This window comes from Octopus sinensis, linkage group LG7 (assembly GCF_006345805.1).
Source record: "Octopus sinensis linkage group LG7, ASM634580v1, whole genome shotgun sequence".
Taxonomy (NCBI): domain Eukaryota; kingdom Metazoa; phylum Mollusca; class Cephalopoda; order Octopoda; family Octopodidae; genus Octopus; species Octopus sinensis.
This window is the reverse complement of record NC_043003.1, coordinates 20,532,257-20,544,756: the sequence shown is the minus strand read 5'-3', so window position 1 is coordinate 20,544,756 and position 12,500 is coordinate 20,532,257. Positions and strand designations below refer to the sequence as shown.

General features: G+C 35.6%; 1 protein-coding gene across 1 annotated transcript in view; it reads right to left on the bottom strand.

Annotated features, from left to right (window-relative positions):
* Nucleotides 1–1,442: 1,442 nt before the first annotated feature.
* LOC115213985 (glutamate receptor ionotropic, NMDA 3A-like) overlaps nt 1,443–12,500 on the bottom strand; it is a 586,030-nt gene continuing 574,972 nt past the window's right edge. Inside the window, exons 5-6 of the mRNA XM_029782995.2 lie at nt 1,670–2,702; nt 1,443–1,532 (exon numbers count right to left, since the gene is read on the bottom strand). Coding sequence (XP_029638855.1) covers nt 1,443–1,532; nt 1,670–2,702 — 1,123 coding nt within the window. The remainder of the gene's footprint in view (nt 1,533–1,669; nt 2,703–12,500) is intronic.

The following is a 12,500-nucleotide window of genomic DNA, read 5'->3' as shown; positions in this document are numbered from 1 at the left end:
ACGTACGTACGTACGTACATACATACATACATATATACATACGTACGTACGTACGTACGTACATACATACATACATACATATTCTCTCTCTCTCTCTCACACACACACATACATACATGTATATAAACATATGCGTGTATATATGTCAACGTCACATTCTAAACCTGCAAAAAGCCTTGCATAGTTTTATTGTTCCACTTACGGATTGTATTTGTAATGTGCGAGTTATTTAAATTTGGTTGATTTTGTAGTTTGCGAGTCAGTTGATTTATGTATGCATGTATGTATGTATGTATGTATGTATGTATGTATGTATGTATGTATGTATGTATGTAGTATGTATGTATGTATGTATGTACGTACGTATGTACGTTTGTATGTATGTATGTATGCATGTATGTATAACAGGGCATTTTTGTATGTATGTATGTATGTATGTACGTATGTATGTTTGTATGTATGCATATTTGTATGTATGTATGTATGCTTGTATGTATGTAGTACATATTTATGTATGTATGTATACATGTATGTATGTATGTATGTATGTATGTTTGTATGTATGTGTGTATGTATGTATGTAAGTATGTATGTCTGTTTGTATGTATGTATGTATGTGTACATGTATGTATGTATGTTTGTATGTATGCATATATGTTTGTATGTATGTTTGTATGTATGTTTGTACTTATGTATGTTTGTATGTTTGTATGTATGTATGCATGTCTGTTTGTATGCATATATGTTTGTATTTTTGTATGCATGTATGTATGTATATATTTATGTATGTGTGTGTGTAAAGTTTTCAAGATTTCTTGCTAATAGAGAGTCAGTTTCTTACTAGATCCAGGGCTCCTTCATTGGAATTTCAACATCAATAACAGGGCATTTTTGTATGTATGTATGTATGTATGTATGTATGTATGTATGTATGTATGTATGTATGTGTGTGTGTGTGTGTATGTATGTATGAATGTGCCCTTTGAAGGATTTCGTAGTTCGGTGAGTTTGAGAACTTCGTAAGTCAATATCCCTGAGAAAGGTATATGCAGGCGAGGGAATTCAAGAGCATCGGTGTTGTGGAAACGGAAAAAAAGAATGGACATGTTAATTACTGTGGAAGCCTGATGGGTTGTACACAACAAGGGTGATGAGAGGGTGCGAGATGAGGACTACGAGGGGTGAAGAGCCACTTCCACCCAAAGAAAAGGCATAGAGAGAAGACAGCAGACCTATGGACCAGAAGTGAGAGTGTTTATCTGTTTACTTGTTTTTTTCGTTATATCTCGAGTGCTTTATTCGCGTTTTCTTGTTGTTAAGTGCAGGGATGGTATTTAATAAGAAATGTACACATTAAAATGGCCATGACTTTCTTCAGATCCTACCACACGCAGATACAAAAATTAAAGAATATCGATAGAAACGGTAAAACTATTTAAAATTTATGAATCCAGATGAGTAATATGGAGCTTTGAAACCTTTGTATTTATAGGTATTAAATTCACAGTGAGAAAATGAAGTTCAAAAATAGTCTGTGATGGGACATTTTAACTTGGAGAAGAGAGTATAGAATTTTTTATTACAGAAGCTGGTGAATATGCGGAAGCTTTTTTTTTTAGTTTTTATGGAGTATGGTTGAGAGACATAGAAAGTATAAAAAGTTACTTACCCGTTCATCATTTATGTTTAGTAAATCCGACTGCTCGGAGCGGCCTGCCAGGTATGCAGCTAAATTAGCAGTGTAACTTGCAATCATAAAAATTGCAAGACCTGCCCAGAAGTTCTGAAGTACTTTTCCTGGCCAACTTTTAGGGGATTTGGTGCGCACAATATGACCAAAAAGCACTGAATAAACCATAGTGAGTGCTGAACCAAGGGTATAGTTGCGCTCCCGTTTTCTCCCCTTAGGGTTGAGTCCAAATGGACTGTTCCACTCGAACAATGATGTTGCTACGGCAGTAACTGTGGCACTTATCGCTATGCCGATCCATACCTCCACGGAAAAAGGCATTAGAAAGGCGTCCATGGAAGTTTCACGCTCTCGCTTCATGGTAATCATGGAGAAGCCAGTGTAAAAATACACCTCAGTGAATGTGATATACCTTACCCGTTCTACTGTTATACTGAGCGGCCCTGCCACTATATCGACTCTGTCATCTTCCAGGTACATTAACGTGTCATTCCAACTTCCTGAATCATACGTGTAGTTTCCATCGAAAGGTTCTTTGAGAAAGAAGAGGATGAAATCAAATTCCATGTCCGTCGCCAGCTTGACCAAGATATCTATGGTCACTCCTGTGCAGCAAGAAACACTGAATTTGTCATGATCGTATCGATTAGTAAGCAAGTAGTCTTCGAATGCATTATCAACATCACTTTCATTGGCTACCTGAACACATGGCACGTACGAATAGCAGTCACCATCTTCGGAAAAGGCCTCTTTTTGCATGATAAATGGTGGTGAAACTTTGGTAATGATGCTATAAAGTTTGCGAAAACGGTGCGTAGCATTCTCCCGCCGACCCGGAAGTTCAGCCACCGTGCTTAAATTTACATAGAAATTATCGACTGCTCCAACAAATTTCCATATTTTTGTCCCTTTTAGGTCTTTGACTAAATTTAATATTTGGAAAGTATAATTGCTGCTGTCTTGGGTATAATCCAGTATTTCTCCACTGGATTCAAGGCTCAGCCTCAGTTCTCTACAAAATAGAAGAGAAAAAGTATTAGTACATTAGACTGAAACAGTTAATTCCTATGTAGCACAAGGTATGTATGCGTGCATGTATGTATGTTATATATATATATATATATTTATGTTTGTATATATGAAAAAAAAATTTTGTTTGTATACACACACACACACACACACACACATATTTGCGTATGTATATAGTCAATCCAAACATGAACAAGCAAGAAAAAACAACAACGCGAGAACGTGGAATCAGTACAGTGTTATTGAACGCTCAGGAAAGGAAAGAAAAGAAAGAGGGTGTCACGTTTCGAGCGGAGCTCTTCATCAGAAATATAGAAAAAGTTCAAAGAAGGGAAGACAGAGAAAGAAAATCGCCAACGATACACACGCTGTCACATATTGAAATCCATATTTATTATATTATATATATATATATATATATATATATATATACATATATGTATATATAAACATATATATACATATATGTATATATAAACATATATATATATATATATATATATATATATATATATATATATATATATATAAATATATATATATATATGTTTATATATACATATATGTATGTATTGACTGTTACTTCGAAGTTGCTACCTACATGCATACATACATACATGCATGCATAAATATATACATACATACATACAATACATTCAAGCATGCAAATATACATACATACACATAATGATGGGAGAATAACAGCGATTGGTATTTGGTTTTGTTCAATTTGTCCTTTTGCTCCGAATCGACTTCACATTTCTTCCTTCTGAAGCCGGTAAAAGAGGTACCATATAAAGGACTTAGATGGATAAATATTAAGAACTGGGACCGATAAATATTAATATTTTAGAATAGATTTAGTCTGTACCTAGTGCATGAAAACATTGTACTGAAATAAAAAGAAAAGTATGGGAGCTATTTGGTGAATAGCATCACAGTGATGTTCTACAGACAGGTATGTTAGAAATAGAAAGAAAATCTATTCTAAAATTCTGGGAAGAACGTAAACCTATAATTCCTCCGTCCATCTTTAATCATGCTGGAAGCTGCAATTATTACTTGAAAATTATAATTATTAAAGCAACCATTTGAAAGTTTCATGACTTGCCTGACTAAATTTAGGCATTTATTTCTATACATTCGTACGAATTTGGCAGCTTTCTTCGTGATCGTTTGGTCTGACGCAGTCATCATACAAAATGGAAGGAAACTTGACATATAATATCCTAGATACAATACACCGGAAGAAATAAGCTGGGAGTGTCATTGCTAGATCGTCTGTAAACAGATCTGTCGATTTGATTAGTGCAAAACAACTTTTACACAATATCCAAAGTTCTATCACCGCTAGTTTTAAAGCAAGTCTCTACAGAAGCACTGTGTACAATATATCGCTCAGGGGAAACAAATCTGTCTACGACGTTAACATTTTCGGCTAACGGACCTAGGACTCAACACAAAAACAAGACAAACAACAAATATTTCATATTCATATTTCATTTTACCCCTTATTATTTTTATATTCTTTTTTGATGTTATATTTATAACAGAATCGGTGTTTTGATTTTCCTATTTCAAAACCGTTTCTTATGACATTACTATCACATCATATTCTACAGATAAGTTTAGTTCATTATGTAATTATTATAGAGCTGACAATGGTTTCTCTTGGTTCATGGAAGCAGTTGTAGAAATGATTAAATGAAAGTTTTATGTTCCCGTGTGTGTGTGTGTGTGTGTGTGTATGTGTGTGTGTGGTGTGTGTGTGTGTGTATGTGTGTATGTGTGTGTGTACGTGCGGGTGTGTGCGCGTTGTTGAAACATATCAATTATACACATTGTTCCTCGTGACCACTTGAGTACTTCCACCTTACTATATACTTATAATCAAAACGAAATTGAGATCCCCTCATCCACCTATCTCCGCCCACTGTTCCGGGACGGTAGTAGGGGATGGAGTCCTCGAGCACTTCCTCTTTGGGGTCTTATCAAAAGCATCCATCATTACATTTTCCGGCTGGATTCCCAAGTATGACCAGCTGAGGGTCTGGATATTCCCCGCCCATTTCGTTTTTGGTCTATTTCAAGACCACCGGCCATATGACGCGGCTTGAAGAACCTGTCTTGCTGTCCTTTCCTACGGTATTCTACCTCATGCCTGTTGTCATGGGGTTGTGATGTCTCAATGCAGAGAAGCAACGGCTGGACATGGGAGAGATTCCCTGATGTTCGAGCCACGCACCTGCCGAAGTAATGTTACTGCAGGCACCCTTCGGGGGTGGGGACCGTAATTGAAGATTGCAAGTTTGGCTTTTTTACCTCTAAGCCACACGCTGCACATCACATACACAAACACACAGACACACACAGATACACACACATACACACACACCCACAAACACACACACATATGTACATACAGACTCGCACACACATACACACGTATACACACACATACACATACCCACATACACACACATACATACACACTTACATACATACATATTTACATACACATACATGTACACACATACACATACACACACACTTACATACATACACATATACACACATACTTATATACCTAAACAACACACACACACACATGCATACACACGATGGGCTTACATTTTGTTTCTGCTGATTAAATTTTACTCAAAATGTTAGTGCACTCCACGTTACAGAAAACACTCAAAATGCTTTGCTTCGGCACCGAACCTAGAACCACATGTTAACGAATCGAAATTTTTCACAATATACCCATGCCTGTATAACTGACATACTTTGTCATTTTATTTTTAAATCTACAACTGAGAGTAGTTGCTACACTTCGTTCAGTGGGATTTCGGGTTCAAGTATTACCTTATGAACTTTTCTGTGATATCAAAATAAGAATGTAATAAAATGTATTAAGATGTGTTAAAGCTTTAACAATGTAGTCATAAGTAACAAAATGATAATATAACTAGATTATGTCATTAATGTTGTTCCATACTTAAGGCTGTTTATTCCTTGACGTAAAGTGAAAATAGTAAATAACAATATGAGAGGTGGGAAGTGTATAAAAAGTTCAGTTTTCAAAGGTGTTCCCGCGAAAGTCTACACTTTTAATATTACCTACTTAGTAGACGTTTACATCATCTCAAGGACCAAGTGTTCCAGAAAAATTTACAATTTCAAAAAAAAGTAAAGCATTTTATAGTTCTCGATAAACTTCCAACATCTTACAGTTTTCAAAATAACCGTGGAATTTTCGCGGGCACATGTAGAACATATGTGATATGGCCAACAGAAGCTAAACCGAGCTATCACATTTTAAATAGGGATACAAGTGAATAAAGAAAAGACGTAAACGTATGAAGTTTTACAGTGGTTTTAATGTGACAATAAACTAAAGAAGAAAAAAGAGGAGGAAAATCGAAGACAAAATCTGCTTCTCACTTCTTCCTCCGTAAAAAAAAAATATTAAAAAGTTAAACAGCAACAGCATTAAACAAAAAGAAGCAAAACTGAGTCGTTATAGATATACTGGAAAACGATGTAAACAAATATATTGATTTCTAAAACAGACATAATGCCTGAAGATATGGGGGAACAGTGTGATCGATTAAATCGAACCTACTATTTGAATGGTACAGTACACTCTTTTATCGACAACGGAAGTATGAAGAGTAAAGCTGACCTCGGTGAGATTTCGACTCAGAACTTAGAGAGACGTAACTAAATACAGCGTGAAAATTTTTCCGATGCTTTGCCGATTCTTGCCAATCCAATATGATATCTATGGCTCCAGAATAAATCAACTGATCGATGCCAACTCCTACGCAAGACATAATGGAAAATGGGTACTTCCTCGTAACATTTCACATGTGAACATATAAATCCAAGCAAACACCGTAGAAACAAACTTAGAGATGAATAATAACTGAAACAAAAGCTCCTTCATCGTTTATGGACTGAATAACGTAGACACAATTGCAGAAAAAATGAATGAAAAGTTGAAAGATTTTATATATATATATATATATTATATATATATATATATATTATATATATATGAAAAAACAAGTCAAAAATAGAAAATGCTAAGATGATTTTATAGTGAATCTTTCAGTACCGGTTTCGGTCATTTTGAGACCTTTTCAACTGTAACGATTAAATAATTAAATTTAGAAAAATTTAGAAAAATTAGAAGAAAGGTTTTTTTAAAGGAATACTTCCATAGTAGTGTTCAGATATAGGTGGCATTCTGCCTTTCTCTGACTCCCTTGTTTGCACTTGTGTATTCGAGGTCGTTGTGAGTTCTTGAGGGGGTGGGAGTGGGAAAATCTGGGCTGATCAGTGGCGACCGGCAGTCGCTGCGTAGGCGTTATACTTAAAGACATTAGTGACAAGGTTGAGGGGTAGAAGGTGGAGAAGTACAAGAAGAAGAAGAAGATGACGGTGCCGATGATGATGACGATGAAGAAGAAGAAGGAGAAGGAGAAGATGACGATGATGATGGTGGTGATGACGATGACGACGATGATGATGATAATGATGATGATGAAGAAGAAGGAGAGGAAGAAGAAGAAAAAAAACACAGAGAAGGGAGAATATGAATGGGTGATGGGGCGATTAGTAATGGATTCTATGGAATGTAATATTTGTGTGTGTATATATATTTCTTTTATTCTTAAGTTGAGGTATATTAATTGTTTGTCGTAGACCCGTTAAGAAGTGGCCTGTATTTTATAATAAAGAGATTTTCTTTACTTATTCGTTGTCTCGAGGTTGTATCGTCCCTAAATTGGTAGAGGGGGAAAATTCTGAAGTTTGGTGTTTTTTTGTTGGCGCAAGTATCTATGTGTTGGCTAAAAGCTATTTTTGTGTTTTGGGGAATTTTTATCTGGGATCTGTGCAGGGCCATTCGTTTACGCAAACCATTTTTTGTTTGGCCTATGTACTGCTCTTGACACCCGGAGCAGGTTAGTGAGTATATTAGGTTCTCCGAAGCACATGTGAAGTTGCTTTTCACTGTAAACCGTTGTCCCTGTTTGAAGGAGAACTCAGAACCCTCGATTAGATAGTCGCATATCCCGCAATTGGGTCTTCCACATTTTTTTACTGTCGGCTTCTGTGTTGAAGAGTGAATTCGGGCTTGTGTTAGGAGACTTTTCATGGATCTAGGCTGTCTTTTGCTTTTTATGATCGTATGTGTTTGGAGGATTGTGTTTATTCTGTGGTCTTTTTTTAGGAGGGGTATGTTGTGGAGGATGGTGCCGAAGGCTTCGTTATTGAGAGGGTTGTGTGTGGAGATGTATGGTAAGGCTTTTGGTTGTAAGTTTTTCTTTGATTTGGGATGTCTCAGTTCCTTGATGTTAAGTTGAAGGGCACGTTGAATGCACTTGTCAATAAGTGAAGGTGGATAGTTCCTGGTGATAAGGGTATCTTTTAGTTCTTGTGGTCGTGTGTCTCTGGTGTTTGCGTTAGAGACTATAGTGCATATCCTTTTTGCTAGATTGAAGGGGATATTCATCCTGGTGTGTCTGGGGTGGCATGAATTGAATGGAAGATATTGCTTAGAGTCTGTAGGCTTATAGTATATGTATGTTTCTATTATATTATTAGCTTTCTTAATGAGGATATCGAGGAAGGGAAGTTGTTGCTGGCTATATTCCATCGTGAATTGGATGTTTACGTCCAGCCCGTTTAAAATTTCCTGGAATTCTATGAGTTTTTCTATATTTTTATGCCAAAGAATGAAACAGTCATCTAGATATCTCTTCCAGTTGTTTTCTATGTATATATATATATATATATATAATATATATATATATATATAATTATAATTAGGGTTCAGCTAGCTGCTTCACCACATAGCGAAATTAGAAATAGGAGTTAAAAATTCCCTTTCTGCTACTATACGAATCTCCATAACGGTAAACATACTTTTTTAAGAAGGAAAGAGAAAAAAACAATGAATCAATACGACCAGGATTAATTATATAAGCGTTTCGAGATTAAAGTAATTTAAATTTTACTTACTTCTCTCTTCAGTATAATATTTCCAATTTTAATAAAATTTGAAAGTGCTATGGCTGAATATGCACGCATCGAGCGTCATCAAGTAACAGATATCCAACCAACACTTCCAAAATTTACACAGTCGAATATTACATACTATTCAAACTCTATACCCACGTGTATGCTACGAGCAATACCGCAGAAAAACCGCAGTATTCTATCATGGTGTAAATTATAATTTTAAATTAATAATAGAAGGGTAAAATTTATTAATTAGTTTAATTAATTATTTAATTAATTAACAATTTTTCCAAGTAGATCGGTACGTTAAAATAACAGTTATAGGTAAAGTTATCCACATAATTATAATTAGAGTTCAGTTAACTGCTTCACCACATACCGAAATTAGAAATAGGAGTTAAAAATTCACTTTCTGCTACAATACGAATCTCCATACGAATCTCACGGTGATTCGTATAGTAGCAGAAAGGGAATTTTTAACTCCTATTTCTAATTTCGGTGTGTGATGAAGCAGTTAGCTGAACTCTAATTATAATTACGTGGATAATTTTACCTATAAATGTTATTTTAACGCACCGATCTACTTGGTAAAATTGTTAATTAATTAATTTAATTGATAAATTTTACCCTTCTATTATTAATTTAATATATATATATATATGAAACTCGTTCCTAAAATCAAAGAGTGCTAAAAAGCGACAATCGTTACCAAATTGCAGTGAATTCTTCGTGATGAAAATAATGACTACAGTTATTTCTAGAAAATAAACACCTCAAAATAAATTTTCTGAAGATTACAGTTTCAATAAATGATACCAATGTGCTGGACTTTTATGGACTTTTACATCATTTCAAATGACAAATGTTCCGGAAAATTATACAATTTCAAAAGAAATTATGAATTTTATGGTTCTCAATAAACTCCTACAGCATATAATAGAGACCAAACAGCAACAACAACCGCGACTGAAATGAAAATGCTTAAAGAAAGCGCATTGAGAGTCGCTGGATCATTAGACATAAAAATGTCCAAAAAATGTCCAAATCATAAAATCTTATCAAGAAGTTCAAATAATGCTCCAAACTTTTGGATAAATATCCTAATACGTATCCATATCCTTAGCGCAGTCTCAAATGTTTTCTGTAACTGAAAGAGACTTAAACAACTCTCAAATGGTTCAGCGACCACTTAAGCATCTTTATACAGAAGGATGACAACAGGACAAATGATCCGACCAACGAGTCCATGATTTACCAACCTAAGGTTCAAAATTTCTTAACATAAATATTATTCCGAAAGATCAACGTCTACCTCAGAAGAAAAAAGTTATATAGTGGCTGTGTAGTAAGTAGCTTGCTTACTAACCACATGGTTCCGGGTCCAATCCCACTGCCTTTTACTATAGCCTCGGGTCGATTAAAGCTTTAAGAGTGAATTTGGTAGACGGAAACTGAAAGAAGCCCGTCGTATATATATATATTTGTGTTCACGTGCCTGCATGTGTGTGTGTGTTTTTTGCCCCCCCCCCCACACACAACATGGTTTGACAACCAATGCTGGTGTGTTTACATCACGGTAAATTAGTGGTTCGGCAAAAGTGCCCGATGGAATAACTACCAGGCTTACAAAGTATAAGTCCTGGGGTCGATTTCTTCGACTAACACCCTTTAAGGCGGTGCTCCAGCATGGCCGCAGTCAAATGACTGAAACAAGCAAGAGAATAAAATATTCTTAAGATTGTACGTTATCGTACAATCTTAAGAACGTAGTGATGGCGCTAAGACTCGTATGACAGTCAAAATAAATTATTGATCGACAAAAGAATAACCGACTGATATAAGAGAAAAAAGAAAGTTCTAAGTAAGATAGATTAACTATTAGAATATTTTTTTAGTCGAAATATTAGTCATCAGTACAGCACCAATAACAAAAGCAAGTACGAGTCCAATACCAATAACAAAATTACTTACCTTGGGTAAATTGAAGACAATTTTGTAAATTTAATTAAAAATAGGGAATTAAAAATTTATATGTAAGATGCGCCAAAGCAACATTAATGAGGTACGTTAATAACGTCTACTAAATATCACACGTCATAAAGAAACAGATATTGAAAACTACACAGAAAACAAACTTATTAAACCTCAATAATTAATGAATCAGTCTGAGTACAGCAGACATACTTTCTTTTATGTTTGATCACTTCAAACAAATAACGCCTCTGACCCCGGCAATATATCGTATATTACCTTAAAGGATAATGATACACAGACGCTCTTACCTTCACCAAACTATTCAATGTTTCACTATCCACTGAGAAATATCTGAATCGATGGAAAAGTGCCACATTGAGTCAGTCCCTACTCTGACGCAACCAATTATTAACCTATCGTTTCGACACCTCAAAAGTGATGGAAATAGACGTTAACGATCACCATCTTTGGCTCTTTGTGTCTCATTTCTTCTTCAGTGATCCCAGTACAGTTTATGTTGAGACAGATTTACTGGAAACATGCTTCCCTATTCCAGTCTCTTGGGAGCCATTACACTTTAGAACGTTGGTGACAGCTATGTCGTCGAACTTGACATCAACAAATCGTATTTCTCAGTGGATAGTGAAACATTGAATAGTTTGGTGAAGGTAAGAGCATCTGTGTATCATTATCCTTTAAGGTATTATACGATATATTGCCAGGGTCAGAGGCGTTATTTGTTTGAAGTGATCAAACATAAAATAAAATATGTCTGCTGTACTCAGACTGGTTCATTAATTATTCATTAATAATTTCCTATGAAAATTTCACAGGTTGTTGCAAACCCATGGCCTTCCTCAATTTGTCGTCTCTTATATTAGAAGTGTCCTTTCAGAATGCGTTAACGAGGGAAACTATCAACAGTTAATCAACCGCACCCTATAGATTCAAACTTGTTTCGAGATTCGGTTAGGTCGCCGAGATACGGCTAGGTCTGTACGCCAATGAATAGTTTACTATCACCTCTAATATCATTTCTATATTGAAGATACCACTCTTTACTCCATTTCTATACAGATATATCATCCACTCTCAACTTAGACGTCTTACATCGAATCGCCTCTCCCTGCATGATCTTTTATCGCCGTAATGTTCTCCACTGGGGACATCTCAGTTTTATCTCCTTCAACAAATCAAAGACAAATATCAAAGAAATAATCCTACGCTTCACTCCCTCTATTTTCGAATAAACAAAGCTAAAAACACCCATATTTTATCTTTTACGTGTTTCAGTCATTACACTTCGGCCACGCAGAGGCATCACTTTGCACCGTCTTAGTCGAATGAATTGACACCAGTATGATTTTTTTAAAGCCTGGAACTTTTACTATCGGTTACTGTTGCCAAACCGATAAGATACGGGGACGTAAACAAGCTAGCACCGATTGTCAAGCGGCAGTGGAAGAATAACACAATCACAAACACACACACACATATATATATGTATGTATAGTCCACGTAGTAGGATTGAACACAGAATAATGTCGTTGGGAGCAAACTTTTTACCATATAACCATGCTATCTTGTATCTCATGATCCCTAATGATATATCTCTTGGCGAACAATCACGCGTTCGTACCATAGCAAAACTCCAACCTCAAAGCATAAATTCCTTTTTCATGTCCAGAAAATACTTCAGTTCTAACCAGCTTCTAACACTTTACAAAACTCCCATATCAAGTACCACCCATATCAACACATTCTAACCTATGGCTCA